The sequence below is a fragment of the Paralichthys olivaceus genome, chromosome 6 (assembly GCF_024713975.1).
Source record: "Paralichthys olivaceus isolate ysfri-2021 chromosome 6, ASM2471397v2, whole genome shotgun sequence".
Taxonomy (NCBI): domain Eukaryota; kingdom Metazoa; phylum Chordata; class Actinopteri; order Pleuronectiformes; family Paralichthyidae; genus Paralichthys; species Paralichthys olivaceus.
Window position 1 is genome coordinate 3,467,142 of NC_091098.1, and position 19,164 is coordinate 3,486,305.

Below are 19,164 nucleotides of genomic sequence, written 5' to 3' on the forward strand. Positions count from 1 at the left end.
TTGATGTCATTAAAGGTACAGTGTGTAGAATTTAGTGATATCTAGTGTTGAAGTTGCATGTTGCAGCTGAACACCCCTCACCTCACCCTCTCCTTCCAAACATGAAAAAGAACCTGTGGTAGCTTCAGTTGTCAGAAAAACTCAAAAGGTGTTTAGTTTGTCCAGTCTGGACTAATGTAAAAAACATGGCAGCCTCCGTAGAGAGGGTCCCCTCAATGTTAATATAAAGTATTTAAATATAAAGGACCTTTTCTGGGGTAAAGAAAACTACAACTCATAAAATTTAGATGATATGAACTAATGAAAAGATCATGAGAATGATTCTACATTAAATTGTAGTGTTCTTTACCCTACATACTGTACCTTTAAGTCAAAAGAGTGGGAGATTTACAGTTTGAAGGGTTTGAGGCTAATGATAACTTTGGCCTATTTGTGGCTAAAATATCAAAGTGGCAAACATGTCAGTAGGCAATGTGTAGGGGGAAGAGAGATGCCAGAAAGATGGCAAAGATTCATCCAGAGGGAAGGTGCATGTGCATGTTCAGCTTCGAGATTTGCATTGGAGGAGGTAAGAGCAGCGATGTGGTCAGAAGCACACCGTAAACAGTGGCCAGAACGGCAGAGAAAAGAAAAGAAAAAGAAACCACAGGAGTGCCGTTTGTCAGTCAGACTGACCATCAGCAGCACTGGTAGTCATCAGCAGGCAGTATTCAGCATAGAACAAGCATACAGTCCTCTCCACACCTATCTGATCAGCTTCAGAATTGAATTACCTGGAGATGCCCTCCAAGGCAATAATCAAACCAAGTTTGCTGAGAATCGATTGTTGAGATACACACACACGTTTTATCAGTAAGTTAACATATTACTGATAAGCTATCTGTTTTCCTAAGTCTGAGTTAAAGCAACACTATGCAACTTTTTTTTACCTTAAAATAACAACTTCAAAATCATTTGTACTCTTCTCCAACCATCAGGTCTTTTTTATAGATCAAATTCGTCATACTCATCGATAGTTTCAATCTGTCCATTCATTTATTGAAAACAATTTTACTCGACAGAGTCATGATCTCAGAGGATTCATAGTAATTTTTTCAGGAACTTGCTACAGATCCACCTTTGGTGACTGATCAGCCAAAATAGTGAGGTCCGCACTATCAAGATGGTTTGATTTTGGTCAGCTGCCTTAATTCACACATAAAAGTTTCACCAGAGTAAAGACCCAATGACTATAGCTACAGAACTTCAAACCAGATGGTGGCGGTTTGATCCCAGTCTCCCTAATTCAACGTGCCAAGTAGGCAAGAACCCCAAAATTGCCCCTAAAGGTTGTGCTTGGAGTGTGTGATTGGTGAGTGGTAAGTACTGCCAACAGATACAGTGTATGAATGTGTGTGTGAAAAGTGTAGTGCTTTGAGTGGTCATCAAGTCAAAAAAAATATAAATATCGACCATCTACCATTTATCACATGTAGAAGGTGACAAGTGAGCTTTAGAGGAGTAATTGGTAGCTTTTGTAAAATCCTGGACAATATGATCCATGAATAAGCTTCAACAGACACCACAAACCACACATGAGACCCAACAGTTCATTGGATCCTCTACCTCCCTTTTGCTGAGGGAAAGGTTCTTTAATATGCAGAGCTGTTGTTTGATAGCTGTAGGTTAAATTCTAGCTGTGTCTACATACCTGTATGAAGAAATATGCATGAGTGCTCTCCTTCTATTAAAACTGTTTGCCCTGCGTGTGGTTAGTTTATATTTAATTGACTCCATTTTACAGATTAAACCTGCATGTGTTATTTACTGACCACGGTTAATCTTTAATCGTCACTGACAGATGGCTGGTACTCAGTGGAGTCTTCTGGAGCTGCTGAAGCTCAGACATGCACTGGACTCCAGAGATAGAGTGTGGTGATAAGAGCTGATGCCAGTGTTGACTAACAAAAACACCTGATCTCCATAGCATCCTGCCTCTGCCTGCTGCACCAGCCCTCACCAGAACACTCCGGAGGATTTGTTGCTTTTGTGACGGCGTCTGTGCGGATAATCTGCCGCTGCGTTCTTCATGTGTGAAAGGAAAACGCTGGAGAAAGTCTTTCATGTCATGTCTGACAACGTCTGCTGAGGGTTAAGGGCAGAGGAAGTCGCACCTTGTTAAAGCCCTATGAGACAAATTGTGATTTGTGAATATGGGTTCTACAAATAAAATTTGATTTGATTTGACAAGGGCTTATGAGTCCAAAGAGCTCTCGCTCCACTTACAACAAAGCCCTGTTTCTGAATAGGCACTGAACCAAGTTTTACAATCCTGCTGGATACAAGGTGTGGGATCTTGACTGCCCATAAGCACATAACATTAGGGGTCCCGCTGTGAAGGGAGACCTAGAAAGGGAGTAGTGAAAGCAGAGCAGGTTTACTCACTGTCTTCTCCGGGACAGGACATGCCAGGCTGCTCCGGGATACTGGGGAAAACTGCCAAAGATACACAATCAGAGAAAACACATTTCAATGTGCTGTTTTACTTTCCCAAAGAGAAGTGTGAGGAAAAAAACCCACAGGTCATGACAATAAAAATCCTGCAGGCCTGAAATGTCCCTTGAATAGAATTAAAGTAATACGTTTTAAAATGTAGAAACACATTAGCAACGATCGTGACTAATATACAGCTTTAGATACACAATAAACAGCTTGATACATTAATATCCTCAACAAAGGTTTAACAAAATGTCGAGCCATCTCCACACTCATTACAGTTATTGAAAAATACACACTCGATTCAAGCCATTAATAAAGTGTTTAAAATGATTCTTGTTCTGTTAGAATAGGACCTAGCTCACCGTGCAGCAGCAGTCCAGACTTCTTGGTTCGGTGGTAAATTCGAAACGCTTCCTCCAGCTCCATCTGAGATGAGATGGTGCAAGGGTCCCCTGAGCAAACAGACAAACACAAACACGTTCTTATCAATATAATCACCTGATTACAGCTACAATGATTAGTTGATGTAACAGTGATGTTCAATGTTCATTTAAAAGTATGATCTTTATACTGTTATATTTATAGTAATTGAATAATTCATTCCAACAAGTGGAGTTTATGTTTCATCTGGATTTGTTTGTTTGTAAATTAGCAGGATTAGGCAAAAACTACTCAGCCAATTTCCATGAAACTTTACTGAGGGGTGGAGCATGACCCAAGGAACAACCCATTAAATCCAGGAACTTTTTTTCACTTTCTTTAAAAGTGTGAGATAAGGTACTATTTAAATGTGATTTCATCAGAGGTGAAGGCTTTTTTTAGCTGTTGGTGTTATCTGATGTTATATGGGCCACATACATTGGAAACCAGTATGGCTGTTTGCCTTAAAATTAAATTAAGTCCTTCCTTTATGCTAAGTGATACATGATCATTTCAGATATCTCTGACCCCGGAACGTCAGGACAGCAACTTTACCATTATTACTATTATTAATTACAATATCTCAGTAATTCATTATGATATGAATTGTGTCTGTTATCAATAATAATTAAATGTCTTTACACTGTTGTTTACATTTTAACTAGTCAGATCTAATACCTGATGGTGCTCAAGTGTTCCTGGTCTCTCTCGCCTCCCTCTCTCCCCCTACTCCCCCTCCCCACTATCACTCTCTCTTCTCTCCCCTCTTTTCCACCCATCTCTCCTCTCCTCCCCCCTTTTTCTTTGCTCACCCCAACCGGTCGAAGCAGATGACCGCCCACATTGAGCCTGGTTCTTCTAGAGGTTTCTCTCTGTTAATGAGGGAGTTTTTCCTCCACAGTCACCAAAGTGCTGCTCATTGTGGGAACTGTTGGGTTTCTCTATATTACTATGATTTTAAGGTCTTGACCTTCTATGTAAAGTGCCTTGAGATAATGTATATCATGATTTGGCGCTATACAAATAACATGGAATTGAATTGAATTACTGCTCCCTTCATTTCTGTCAGACTTTTTATTTTGTATAAATACTTTTATTGATAAACCTCTCCATCTCAGACAATGTCTCTTCTTATGAATGTTGAATATATTGTCAATTTGTTGATGTGATCTGTTGCTTGTAGCATCTATTTCACTTCTGTCCGTCCTGGGAGAGACGTCCCTCATGTGACTCTTGAGGTTTCAACTGTTTATTTTCCAATTAAAAGTAGTTGTTTTTCAAAGTAGTTTCTCTCACTCTTTTTGTGACTTATGAGACAAATTGCAATTACAATTACAATTTGATTGATTGACTTACATATATCTGACTAAAATGAGAAAATACATTTTGCAACAAAACCCCCCAAACAAACAAAACACTTCCTCTGTGACAGCTCTTGCTGCCATGTATTAGAGCTTGGAAGCAGAAAGTATAGTGGACAGATGGAAATGAGCATTTCAATTCACACCAGTGGCTTCAGACTGACCACTGTGCTGTATTTCTTTAGCCAGAGTTCAGCAGTGGTAGGAAAACACACAGAAGGTACCCTGAGGACGAGACAGAATGACGCACAGAATATTAATATGAGGCATACCCACCTTCATCATCGATCCACTTGAGTGTGATGGGCTGCTGCTTGGCAACACTGCATATCGTTCTCACCTCCTCACACAACTCCACAAAGGTTACAGTGGGAGCCAGGTCTGTGATCAACATATTACTGAAAGCAAACACAGAGAAAATGTCAAGATTGAGTCATTTTGTCTAAATTGAGCAGAGATCAAGAAATCCCCCTCTTCAGTGAGTCAACAACAATGTGAAAAACACAGTCACTATTAGTGGTGGAACAATTCTCCAAATCCATTGGTTTTGGACAACAAAAAATATTTCCACACTGCTGACTTCAATGTGCCTTAGGGGGGCATTAAAATAGTCTAACACCTTGTCCACACTAATGTGGATATTTTGCAAAACAACCTTTTCCCCCTGAGGCTGCTCATCCTTATGCAAATGGTGTTTAATGGCATTAAAAAAATGCTTCTAAACACCTTCCAAAGTGAAGATTCTCAAAAATGTGAAACAGAGCATTTGAGAAACGATGACCACAGCTTACTTCACAAATACCCACTGTTATTTGGTTTAATAAGCATTCAATACATTATTATGAAGCTAAATGTATCATTTAGGCACCACATTACCAGCATTCACTGGTCTGCCGTGCCTAATATTACTTGGATCATAGTGTTCTTGTCTGATATTTGACGGATCGCTGATGTAGACTTTATTTTAACCTACTGACCCGACATGCTTGTTCTCGCCTTGAATGAGATATTTTGTAAAACGAAGGTGTCGTGTGGACAGAGTTTTTTTTTTTTAATGGATGACAATATCCATTCAAATAATATCAACAGTAGAGAAGACAAGACCAAACTTTTACTACGGATGTGATGATTTGATACGACCAAAATAGTTTGAAGACGTGTGACGTGTGACATGTAATACTTTTTACTTACTCACTATACATCAAGCCCTGACTTTTTCTGATTTACATGTTGATTGTGAAATGAAAAATGATTTTGGTATATCATGATTTTGTCGTTGTGACTGTGGACATTTCAATAGTGATTTCTGTCTCTGTTTCATTACACCTCACCTTACTCACAATTACTGAATGCAGGTAAACTTCCTCTACAGTCTTGCACCGTGGTTACAGATGAGGAGGCCTACTCTTCAGATAGTTTGGTGAGTTCAGCTGGTTTGACAGAGTACAGCAGTATAGCCCTTTGACTAAGAAGAATGTGAATTACTGGACCTGTCTGCTGTGCAGCAGGTCAGTCTCACCTGCTCATTGGTTTAAACACTGATGTTAACAAGCACAGTTTGAATAGATTATGCAGCATTTAAATCCAGGCACACTTCTGATTTTGCACCTGATGATCAGTCACTACCATAGACTGTATATAAGGTCACTACTCTGACAAAACAATGGAGTTTATACCATCTGTGGATGGAAACAGTGGAAAGTGATTCAAAGCACTGAAAAAGAGGCTTTGAGAATTCTAGAAACACTTCCACACCAATTTGAAAATTATCCACATTTTTTTGCAAAGATCACCTGATAACAATATTGCACAAGACACAAACTGGGGCATTGTCAGTGACAACGTAACAAGACAGAAAGAGGTAGTAGTCATAGCAATAGAAAACGAATTACTCATATCTACAGTTGTATACAGTATTATACAATCCCTGAGTTTCTGTACCGAGGGTGAATCAATACTTTTTCATATTTTATGCAAACTTAAAGGTCCAGTGTGTAAGATTTGTTGGTATACTGTTTTGGTACATCTAAATTATATGAATTGCAGAATGGGGCCTTTATATTTAAAAACATTATAGTTACATGGAGGGGGGGTCCACTAACTGTCGTCCAAACTGGACAAACTAAAACCTTTTGAAGCACAGACTGAGCTGATTATCAAAATAAATTACAAACAAGATGATTTTAAAACCAGTGGCCATTACTTATTTATTTCTCATCTCTCTGTTGTTGAACATGAAAAGCTGAACATGAAACAGAAGTGGCTGAATTTCTTGTCAGTGCCAATGGCCTTCAATTACTCTTATCAGCTAGATGATTTTAAAGAAGGGTGTGCACGTTGAGTTTAAACATCAACTATCATTGCCCCGCCGTTGCCTGACTACAATGCTGTGGACAACAGTAATCGAAACAGGCCAAACACACCCCCAGGTGATATGCTGTATCATAACCTATGTTTTTAACCGTATGAGTGCTGGAGCTGCCAAATAAATACAATACATGTGTGTGTGTGTGTGTGTGTGTGTGTGTGTGTGTGTGTGTGCACATGCGTGTGTGTGTGTGTGACTCAGTGTTTATGGGGAGTGTTTGTTGGACTCTGACAAGGCACAGACAGCTTGCTTCCCAGCAGGAATTGCTTCACAGAGATTACACCCACACAAGTCAGTGTGGATTGATGTGTCTCACACGAACACGCACATAGAAGGGTTATGCCTATATATAGACAATCTACCTCATATTGATCCAGTATTTGAGCTGCATATAAAATGAGATCTGGCTGAGCTAACTCTGATACAGTATGTTGTATGATTAGATGATATTGTATATTGATTTGTCATTTTATCAGTTGCTTCTCTTATCGTGCTTTTCATACTTAAGCAATTGTATAAGGAAAGGCACTAGTGCAGTTAAAGCTCTAGTCCTGTGTTAAAGCTCTGCAGCTACTTCAGAATGATTCCTTGTCATTAGTAAGTCCTCCTCAAACAGTTCTTCAACACACTGTCACTTTCTATTGTTTGTGTGCAGAGCTTTTTTTGAACTATGGTGCAGAGTGAAGTTAGAAAACTTTGGGTTCATCCAATCTGGTTTATTTTATAGTCAGTGTTTTTCATAAAATGAAACTGAATTTGCTTTATTATTCTTCACGTGTGTTGTTTATATATAAGTTTGAATGATTTACTGATCTGCTCTTATTTTTTTATACATTGCATGTTGGCTGTTTTCAGAGGTCTGTTAAGCAATTGACACAATCTTCAGACTCAAGTTCAAAACTTTTCAAAATAAAGCACATAATTCAGCTTGATACTGTGTTATATATTGTAGCAAAAGGAACATTGTGCTTTTACTTTAAAGACACCTTGCTAAAGAGGAAGTGATTTCGATGAATGTTGTTTCTATGATGGATATAAGCATTTTGACCAACAGTTGACCCAGGTCGCGACCACCGCTGTAGTTTATCCGAGGATGTAGACGAGGACATGCTCAACTCGGTCCACAGACTGAAAGCACACTGCCTTGCCCCCATTGGCTGCTACAGAGGGCTTTAGTCAAGTTACAGTATGTAGCTATGTTAATATTGAATGTATGGAATGACAAAATTGCTTGAAACTTGTCTCTCTCAGGCCATTTAAAATAGACATGCCAAACGTGAAGCCGATTAGAAGAACAGTTAACAATTTATACGTTCCACATATAGACAGACAGAAAGACTATGGACCGAGGGGGGAGTTACATGGGTCTCCTGCCTCACTTTTAAGACACACTAACCCTTGCTCTGTTTACTGAGTAATTATACTCAGAAATGCTCGGCACACTGGGGGATCGGTCATGTGCAGAAACCTGAAGATCAACATGTTGTCAAAAAGTGTTTCTTCCACCTCTGGCATATAAAACTGTGCAACTCACTGTGTGCTGGTTCTTTGGCAAAACCACTGACTTTTCTGTTTTCACCTTACTGTGGGAAACTCCATTAAGCCTGACTGGTAATTTATGTTTTTTTAAATAGCCCTTAGTCAGTGTGCATGAACTACACCCAGCCATCCGTCTTTTCCATAGCTCGGAGGTTTTAACAGATGATGAGGATGTCTCACATATGATGATGGATTATTGTGGCAGCCTCTGGTCATATTAACCCACCAAGCGATTGATCTGTAATTGTGGGACACGTGAACACTGCCCCTGGGAGATATAATGTTACTGACTGACTGAAAGAATGTTTTGTAACATTTACTGCATATCAGTTCTATTTGTATGCAAACATATACACTTCATAACAGGTTGCCATGGGAGCATAATAACAGGAACTTGTTATCTATACAACATTGATCTTTTTTTCCCTCATGTTGGAGAGAGCCAATGCATGTTCAGTTTAAAAAGAAACAAATCAGAGACATAATATAAAAAGTATAAACAAGCCCATTTTACAATTCTTGCTTTAAAACTGACAAAAAAATACATAAATGATAAAAAAATTAATGACTAATGACGGCATCTAACCCTCTCAGCCATAGATTCTACCTTTCTCAATAAGTCTTCTTGATTACCACTTAAATGTGTCTGGAGCAGAGTAACAAAAAGTCAAGATGTTCAGATTCATTGCCTCCTTTACTATTTACCATTTCCAAACATGAAAAAGAACCTGTGGTAGCTTCAGTTGTCATAAAAACTCAAACGGTGTTTAGTTTGTCCAGTCTGGATGACTGCAAAAAACATGGCTGCCTCCGTAGAGAGGGTCTTTTCTGGGGTAAAGAAAACTACAATTCATACAATTTAGATTAAATAAACTGATGAAAACATCATGAGGATTATTCTACATAAAATTTCTGCCAATAGTTCCCTTTCACTTAAATCTTACACACTGGACCTTTAAATGTTAAAATACTTGGCTTGCACTGTCTGCTCAGTATATGACACTACAGTTCTTAATCAAGGCGTGTGACCAACAATGTGATGGTAACAAGAGGCACATACCATGTCATTTGGGAGTTGTGTGCTGTAATATAGAATAGGATTTGTCTAATTTTAATGGGGATTTTAAAGTGTGATTCATATTCAAATTGAAATATAATATAAAAATATTGTCCCCAAAAGCTGTATGTATGTATGTATGTATGTATAGATGGATGGATGGTTGTCATTTGTAAACCTTTAACTTTTCAAACAAAGAAGAGCGGAAACTCACAGTATAATTTTGAGCAGTGTGGTTCTTCGTGCTAAACAGATTAATAAACTATTGAACAAGGAGGCTTTTCTTTCTCACACTCAATATTTGAGTGTGTTAAACCTTTTCTGACCTCTTCATTATGAGATGCCAGTGTAAGCCTGGCTCAGTATGCTTTGGACCTTGTTACTGTTAATCCAGCATGGATCTAGAAGGCATTCCACAGCACTATTCAGTCAGGCACTTACACATGATGTGAGCAGTCAATTAGTCTATCAACAGGAAATAATTGATAATATTTCTATTCATCTATTTAGCAAGTAACGTAGTTATATACTGGGATAACAAAGTATTCCTACACAGTCACAATTTGCATGATTTATTTTGTTTTCTTTTATTAACCATGAATGTTTATTCAACAACATGTAATGATGCTGTAAAAACTTATTTTATACATTTTGCAAATGGACTGAAAATCAAAAACTGAAATATATCTAAATTACAAAAGCTGTTTCCCTTACAGAAAGTAATGGGCATTGTACGTGTTTTTGAGGAGCACCTTCAACTAACACAAAAATACATTTTATTGAGATATCCTACTATTATTGTTTTAAAACATTTGTGTAACTGCTACAATTTTAAAAGGAGGCCATTTATTAATGAAGCCCTTAGAACCAAACCAAGTTGTCCCAGAGCAGTCATTCACAGTTTCAGTACAGTTTCATTCTTTTTGTCCTGTTTCTTCAGGAGTTGTACACCAGTACATGGGCAACTCGAGTTGGTTGTGTTTCTTAAAAATAGTTCATCTCTCAACCAAGAGGCTTCTTCAGTTGTGAAGACCATAAGATCCATGCACCTAAGTACAACTCCGCAGAATCTTCCCAGATAACTTGTGCATATACTGTGTGATAACACGGTAATACACTGGACACTGCTTATAGTGATCACAATATACTGATCAACTGTTTATATGGGTCAAGAAGCTTGGGATAAAATTGTTCTGATACAAATAATTCGGTTATATTGATCAAGCATATTAATAATCCGCTTAGAGCGTTATTTTGGGGTTTTCATACAAGTTTGTACCTTAAAAAAATTGCTTTGTCAGTAATTTACTGCTTCTCACTTCTGCGCACTGCCAATAGGATTAAGTCCTCAAATTCTGAGACTATAATACAGAAGCTACGCAATTCGTTTACAGTAATCAACCACTCATAGTGGTAATTTTAGCCTAGGACACACATGATCACTGGAATGTGAAGAGGCTTGGGGTTCAGTAAAACTTCAGCACTGAGGTGCTTTGGTGTTGGTCTAAGTTGCTACTATTTCCTTTTGAATATAAACGCTCCATCATGTTTAAAAAGAGGCAAACAACAGTAACAGCCCAGTCACTAAGACATGCAGATGCCTCATGCGAATGAAATATACTTAACAAACTGACAGAAATGAGTAAGTAACTAGAATGGCTCTCGGTACTCATGTATCTCGCAGTGTTGAAGAAATTGATATAAATTGCTGGATTTGTCACTTTGTTCGGAGCTGCACCAAAATTTTATTGGGTCTTTTTCTTGGCCCATGTTCCGTCCTTCCTCCTGTCGTGGGAATCATAAACTCCAACAGCCAACACTATGTATAAGGAGCGACTATAATTGTGTATAGAATACACATCAGTTTTACTCAACGAATGAATATTGGTCATGCAGCTGTGTTGTTGAGATTCCAACACGACCAGTTTCTTTATCAGCCTCAAGACTAAAATAGTCAGCAAGCTCATAATTATTCCCCCTCCTATTTAAACTGATTTCCATCCATTCAGGTTGTTGCATCACAACCATTCATCTCAAATGAAATAATGCAGTATTTATCAAAGAAGCATCCAATGTCAGTGCTGCTAAAGCATTTCATTTACTACCAAGATGACTGCCACAAATGTGGAGAATCTGCTGAATCTGCTAGAGACAGCATTTAACTAATTAGATGGTATATCTTCAATTTTCTATAGGTTAGGATAATAATAAGTGTTGCCTGCTTTTTAAACAAATATGGCAAGGATAATGGTCAGAAACAACTTGAATAACATTTTTTAAAAATCTTTCAAATCCACTTACCATGGAAGTAAACTGCACCTAAGCTCTGTGAAAGCCAAAGAAAAACCCAGAAAAATGATCATACCCTTTGCTAGCACTCAGTTGCATCCAGTCTAAAACCTATCTGAAGCTATTCTCAAGCCCCAGGTCACCATTATCAGCTGATATTAGCTTATCACAGATGTATCGTATCCAATCTGTACCTACCAGTCGTTTGACCTGAATGTTAACTTTAACATTAGCATAGTGACAATGGTCTTTCCATGTTAAACCAAAAACTATATTTCACCAAATGTTGTGGGTATAGCTAACATGGGTTTCTTAATTGCAGGTAATCCCACTTCAAAAAAGGTGATTGACTCCTTTCCCATTGTTAGAGGGTTTTTACTTTCTGAATTTTTTCCCCACTGCATCCTGTTCAACCTCATGAACACACCAAAACCTGACGCTCTCTTTCCTTGCTATCTTGCCAAGTTAACACTTTGACATTTTCATCACTGTTGATCAGAGCCAGGACTGATAAATACCTATGTTAACTGCAGAGTAATTTGGAGTGCTGATTGTAACCTTTTCGATTACAGACAAAAGCCAGATGTTAGAGGGTGTTGGTGGGTTTTTTGACCAGTGGAACAGAGGCCTCCTGACTGACTATCTTAGATATGCTTCTATTTTGTGTAAATAAATATTTCTCTGCTATGCACTTTGCTCTGCTGTGCTAGAAAGCATAAATAGATATGGAATGGCAGCATGGTATGGCACTCTCACAGTCCAGCTAAAATCAGAAATTCATAGCATGGTAAAAACGGCTATTCAGGTTATGGGCAAAAAAGACTATCCTTCCCTTCAGACCATCTACGAAGGTTCTGTGGTCAGACTGGCACACATGATCCTTAATGACCCGTCACACCGGAATTTGGCTGGTTACCATTAGGCAGACGTTACAGAGCCTATAAGTGTGAAACCAACCGCCTCAAACTCTCATTCATCCTGACGTCTATCACACCATCAATAAGTGTTGATACGATCATGTATCTCAATACCCATTGCACTTTGTCTTGTACATTTTACAGTTTTTAAGTTTTAATGCCAGTTTTTCGTCTTGTTTATCTGTTATATCCTTTTAGTGTTTTATCATTTTAAGTCTTTTTAGGGCAGGTCCAATATTCAACTCACCTTTATTATGCATTATTATTCTGGGTTTTGCGTTATATGTCCTTGTGTACTGTTTTTGTTGTTGTTGTTTGTTTTGTACAATGTACAGCTTGCAGCTGCTGTAGCACTTTGGCCCAAGAAAAAATGTCGCTATGGGACAGTAATGTAGATTTGGATACTTATACCATGTTTAAAACAATATTTCATGCATTTAAAAAACAACATGGAAGAAAATAAACTGATCCTCAACCTGTGGTTATGTCATTCCCCCAGAAGCTGACCTTTCATGTGCCTGGAGGCTGAAGCACAAGCAGGCAGCAGCATCTCCACAGCCCGTTAGTGACCTGTTGCTGTGATTAAGCAAACTAGAGATGACCCCCATGGTGAGAGAAAGAGTGTTGAGAGTCGAGTGTTGTTTGGTGATACTTTGCCTTTGAGGCAAACAAGTCAATCTATAAAAGGTTACAAATGTGTTTCGACCAGAGGAGCTAAATATTTAAAGTACAGGCATCCTAACTTTTTTAAAGGATTTAGAGAGCCAATGTTCCATTAATAAAATGTAATAAGTGTCATTTATGAAAGCCAAGTGGCTTATGATGCTGTGATGCAGGTCAGCTCAGAAAGTTTAGCAGTTATCATTATTACTAACTATCATTAACGTGACCGTTTATGCAAAGCACGACTGTTATAGCTCAATCTAGTCTCAGTGTTTCCATGGTAACAGTTATCCGTCATAAATGGCTTGTGCAGCTGTGAGTTGCAGGAGGACGACATAGTACCATGGCATGAATGGTGTTGAGTTTTAATTTCTCTTCTGTGATAGCAAACACAATAACATTACACAGCGCATTTACTAGTCACCGGTTACAGTTGGCTAGAGTAACTTTTCCCTGCAGCAACGTGATGGTACTTCACTCACACACAGACAGACTCACTTCCTGCAACAAACCCACGAGACTGTGTCTAATACATCATGTACCATTATAGGTCTGTGTTGATAAACAGAAAAACGATGTTCTTGCAGTTGCCGTTGAAACAAGATTTAAAAAGAGGATAATATAATATGAGGCATGATAATTCACTGTAGACGAGAGCTGGATTACTCAAATCATTAGTGTATCAGGAATTTGCTAAATCGGGCCTCTAAAATATGAAGATTCACAACTTTTTCTGTCATCTATGCTTGTAAATAAAATATCTTTGGGTGTTGGACTACATAGCTGAACATTACTTTGAGTGAAAAGGTGTGATGGCCACTTTTCACTACTTCGACATGTGGTAAAATAATTGTTAAGTGCAGTCCAACTGAAAGGGACTGGAAAACCAAATAAAATCACCATCTCTAGATAGACACAGATATCATGTGTGAAAATGGCATGCATTAGCTCATTGCTAATTCTCAAATCAAAGTATTTTTGATGTGTTGCCTGGTCTCACATCATTATTAATTAAAAATCTTTGGGTATATGAAGACTCACACTGGTGTCTGGGCAGTCATGTTGGGCATAAATCCTTATTTACAACATTTTACAAATTATTCATGGAGTAACCATTAAAAATGGTGAGTTGCAGCCATACAGATAAAACTGAACCTCCTTCACCTCTTTGCTATGGAAGCCCAATACCGATGATACTCTGTTGCTGTTTGTATAGATTATTATGAATCTGTGTAAAATACCTGTGGCTTCTATGGGATTTCCTAACATCAGTAAAAATAATGTGAATAAAACATGTTTGAACAACACCAACACTATCAGAGAATTATTGTAATACAAGCACAAATAAGACACAGTTAAGTCGGGACATTCAGCAGTTAACAAAAATATACAAACTCAATATAACATGAAGTCCTGTCTAAAGGGATGGGACTGTTTAGGGAAGCCTGCAGTCACATAAAGATTACCAAGGAATGACAATCAGAGCCATCACCTCGAGATACACTGGGGGTTTGTTCAAAAACCATCCAACAAGGATCCAATCACAGAGTCCTGTTGTTGCGGTGTTCTGTACTACTTGCAGTTGGGAAATGTGTGATGCAAGCCAAGAAGAGGAAGAAATGACGCACAAAAATTATATTTTCCAGACTACAGGAAGATATAAAGTAATCTCTTTTTTTTTCGTTGGAGTTAAGAAAAAACAGACTTGTCTTGTTTGCCTGAGTTAACCTTATTAACAATGATGACATAACCACATAGTTGAGACGATGAGATGATGCAGCAGAAAAAGAATCACAGTGTGTTGATAAACAGTGGAGACATACAGTGATTTAAGTCCACACACACACACACGGCTGGCCAGTCAACTCAAGAATAGATGATCCAGTGACAGGTTTACAGTTCAACTTTATGTTCTGTAATAGATGCTGCCACTGAGGCAGAGACAGGAGGGATGTAAACACAGTCATCCTCACCAAGGATCTTCAACAACTTCATCTCACTATTTTTTACTACTTTTAGTGGAATCACTGCATTTTTGTCAATATGGAGGAAGGTCAGTTATTATATGATCAGTCACAACAAGGTAGTGTTGAACGGCACCTTGTCATGGACTCACCTACCAAATTAATTCCACAAACATCTGTCTGTCCGTCTGTTTGTGAAATGCATATCTCATGAGCTGTTCATCTAATGGACTCAACACCTGACAGTTCTTGAGTAAATTGCCTGAGAACGTTCAGTACAGATTTTGGTGCAAATTAGACATGTGTTGTTCAACGTTAATAAAGATTCAATAAACAGTCGTTAAGCACTCTGCAGCAGTCATAGTGGGCTGGGCAGTGTGCCATAGTCTGTGGACCGAGTTGAATAGGTCTTCTTCTACATCCTTAGACCCCAGCAGTGGTTGGCAACTGGCAGCATACAGCCAATAATATCTGAACCACCAGATAATTTTGATAATCTGATTATTTTTATTTCACCTTATTGGTCTGACATAGACATTGGAGTCACTGGTGCTGTTATGCTTTATTAATCTGATTTCAGGCCTTTATTTTATTAAAGATGCAAACTTTGGTGTGAAGATTGTGTCACTTGCTTAAAGGTTCAGTGTGTAAGATTTAGATGAAAGGGATTTTTGGCAGAAATTGAATATAAAATAAACCCAGTGTTGTTTTCACTGGTGTTTCATCTAAATTGTATGAATTGTTCTTTACCATAGAATGGTATATATCACACAATAACGGAGCAAAATTTGTTTCATTTTATGAAAAAAATGTACTATAAAATCTTCACTACAGATAAACCAGGTAGGATGAACACAGACACTCAGCACACAACGTCCTGCACACAAACAAAAAAAAGAGACAGTATATTGTAGAACTGTTTGAGGAAGACTCACTAATGACAAGGAATAATTCTGAACTAGCTGCGGAGCTTAAACACAGGACAAGAGAACAGAACATATGAGGCATGAGAAGCAACATGCCTCATATGCAGTTCAATAATATAATAAACTATATTCCCAATAAGTAGTCAACATTGACTACTTATTGGGGCTGGGGGTGGTTTAAACACTTTCTTCAAAATGTCCTCACGTGTACCCTCAGTGTTTCAGTGTGTCTGGAGGAGCCTGACTCTGGTCACCACTCGGCAGTGACTTGGTGAGGACACTTGAGGTTCCACAGGTGTCCAAGTGTGTGTCCATGGCTAACAGCAGGCTCGTGTGTGTGTGTGTGTGTGTGTGTGTGTGTGTGTGTGTGTGTGTGTGTGTGTGTGTGTGTGTGTGTGTGTGTGTGTGTGTGTGTGTGTGTGCTCACTCACCCACAGAAGTGTGTTTTCATTTTCACCAGCTCCAGCTCCATTGTGGATCCGTTACAGTGCATATTCATGGTGCACTTTGGTTTCCCCCCCCCCCGGTGCTCGGACAGGCCGGAACTCTTCCCTGTCAGCCGCTCACCTCCACATCACACGGTCAGAAAGTAACGCTTCGCCCGACGCTCTCCGGAGGAAAACTTGTCGAGCTGCTTTAAAGTTTCTTGCGTTTAGAAAACATCGGAGGCTTTGCTGACGGAGGAGTTGTCAAAGAGGCTGGAATGAAATGACAATTTCTTGCCTCTCCTTTCAGAATAAAACGCACTCTTACGGTTGTGTGTTTTGAGGGGATTGCAGGATCAAAGGAGCGCTTTTATTTTGAAGCGGAAATATCTTAATTCCCGGTGGCGTGGGGGTAAAGTGTGGGTAACTTGGTGGAGTTTCTAGTCTCGCTATGGTTACGGTAATCCTTATTCACCTGCCCCTCTGTCTCAAACAGGGCCTGTTGTCTGCACCGGTAGAAAGTCCAGTTCATTAGTCACTGGTCGAATATGACTTTATAACGAACTGAAGGTTGAGTGTTTTTCCTCTGTACTATCCATTAGGTTTCTACAGGTGATCTGCCTCACCCATCAATACTTCCTTTAACCCCTACGTGGAGCGTCCTTGTCAGTCCCAACACCAGGAATGGGGTTTTTTTGTATTCCCTGAAATAACTGCCTGTTGATGTCCACAACATGCCCCATTACAGTTTTCAAATGTATTTCATTTCTGGGTATTGATCATGTCTTAAACATACATATGCTGTAAGATGTATAACAAGGGGGCCCTTCAAGGACATAGACGAATACGATAAACACAGGGTCTATAACATGGATTCAAGGTGGGTCAGGCCTCAACCACAACACTGCATATCTGAGGCGCTACCTGCTGGTCAATTAGTGAACAGCTTAAATAACACACCATCGCTCCAGTTGAGTGCATGAACTTTGAATGATTATCATCTTAAACATATAAAAATATGTTCATGATCTATCTCTATATCTAATATTGCATTACAAGTATAGTTTACATTTCAGATTGTTCAGTTTCCTCCAATTAATAAAAGCTAATGTGTTTTTGTACATTCTATATTAAACTTGTACTGTATTTACTACTAACATTGTGTTTCTTTCTCTCTCATGGTCTGTACTCTCTATCTCTCCTTCTCATGCTCTGCAGTTATCTATGACTTAAAGCTGCATGATCCCGATTCAACACCAAAATAGAATAATAACAATCATTATTATTATTATATATTTTATCATTATTTATAAGAAAAAATAACAATAATAACTGCTGCAGCTATCTATAAATATCACTGTAATTATTTCCATTATAACAACCAGTCTACCAGAACTTTAATATGATGGTTACACAATTGTTTCTGGTCTCTCTCTCCTCTCTCTCCCCCTTTCTTCCCCCCTCAGACTGGATTGCCATTTCCACATGTCTGTCTGATGTTCATCCTTAGCAGGTCTCAGCTCTCATGCACACATACCGTCTCTTCTCCATATGATCATTTATGATTTGGTCATTGAGCTTTTTTTCTTGTGCATGTGCCATTTTTGTCTTCTTACCAGGTCATTGTGGTGCAGAGAAGGTCAAGGTCCACCACTGCTTAGTGGTGACCGAAGGTTTCTTTGCAGAACTGTGATTTCCAATTCTTCATTTACTGTATGTTTGTACACGAAACACCTAATACAGTGTAATCAAGCTATTTCCACATGCTATATTTTCAGTATTGTTGTTTCTGGTAACTTTTGTCCATCTTCCAAGGTTTCTCCATATTATAATACTTTTCTCTTTTCCAAAATAAAAGTTTCCACTTTCCACAAAATGGCTTTTCAAATTAAGATGAGTTAAAACATGTTTAAGAAGGCATGTTATGTGACAGTATGTTAAACTGACTCCAGCCACTAGAGGTCAGGAGTACACGGTTGTAATGTGATGAATCTCAGAGTTTTGCAGCCATTATATATGTATCAGATTTTTCTGTATCTTGAGTCCCTTTGAACACTGGGTGGTGAATGGTTCCAGGTAATTTGAAATTAGGCGAGCTCAGGTGTGGTGATTGGGGAACAGGGTGAGCATATGTTAGTTTGTAAAAAATACACTTTCTGTGTGTATTGACGAGTGAATCCCTGGAAAATATTTCCATGGAAAAGATGAATAAGCAATGTAACATTGTACAAAATTTTTAGTAGTAGTAGGAAGCATAAACTCAGGACATTGTCAGAGGATTAAATCCTCCTAAAAACCTGTACCTTTGGTCAACACAGGGGAACATCTTACATTTGTATCTGTGTTACAATAACATGGATTATAGTTTAAACACAGTGTTACCTGATGAGTAACAGAAACACATGGATAAAAGCTGAAGATTTTAATTTAACTTTTTATTTTGTGGAAAACATTTCACTTTATTTTGTTTGTAGATAGCTTTTTACCTTTTGTTGTTTGTAGATACACGATACGGATTATACATTCCGACACCTACACATTACACCTACAGGTCTTGTGTCTTTGGACATTTTTGACCATTCATCCAGAAGAGCATTTTTCGAGGTCAGACATTGATGTTGGACAAGAGGGTCTGACTTGCAATTTCCATAATAGTTCATCCCAAAGGTGTTCGATGGGGTTGAGGTCAGGACTCTGTGCTGGCCAGTCAAGTTCTTCCACACCAAACTCACCCAACGATTCCTCTAAAGTGAAATC

The 19,164-nt window shown here is 38.6% G+C and overlaps 1 protein-coding gene across 1 annotated transcript in view; it reads right to left on the bottom strand.

The window, feature by feature from the left end:
• prkcz (protein kinase C, zeta) overlaps positions 1-16,681 on the bottom strand; it is a 118,750-nt gene extending 102,069 nt beyond the window's left edge. Inside the window, exons 1-4 of the mRNA XM_020103240.2 lie at positions 16,414-16,681; positions 4,536-4,657; positions 2,841-2,930; positions 2,425-2,475 (exon numbers count right to left, since the gene is read on the bottom strand). Coding sequence (XP_019958799.1) covers positions 2,425-2,475; positions 2,841-2,930; positions 4,536-4,657; positions 16,414-16,481 — 331 coding nt within the window. The 5' untranslated portion in view covers positions 16,482-16,681. The remainder of the gene's footprint in view (positions 1-2,424; positions 2,476-2,840; positions 2,931-4,535; positions 4,658-16,413) is intronic.
• Between the last annotated feature and the right edge of the window lie 2,483 nt (positions 16,682-19,164).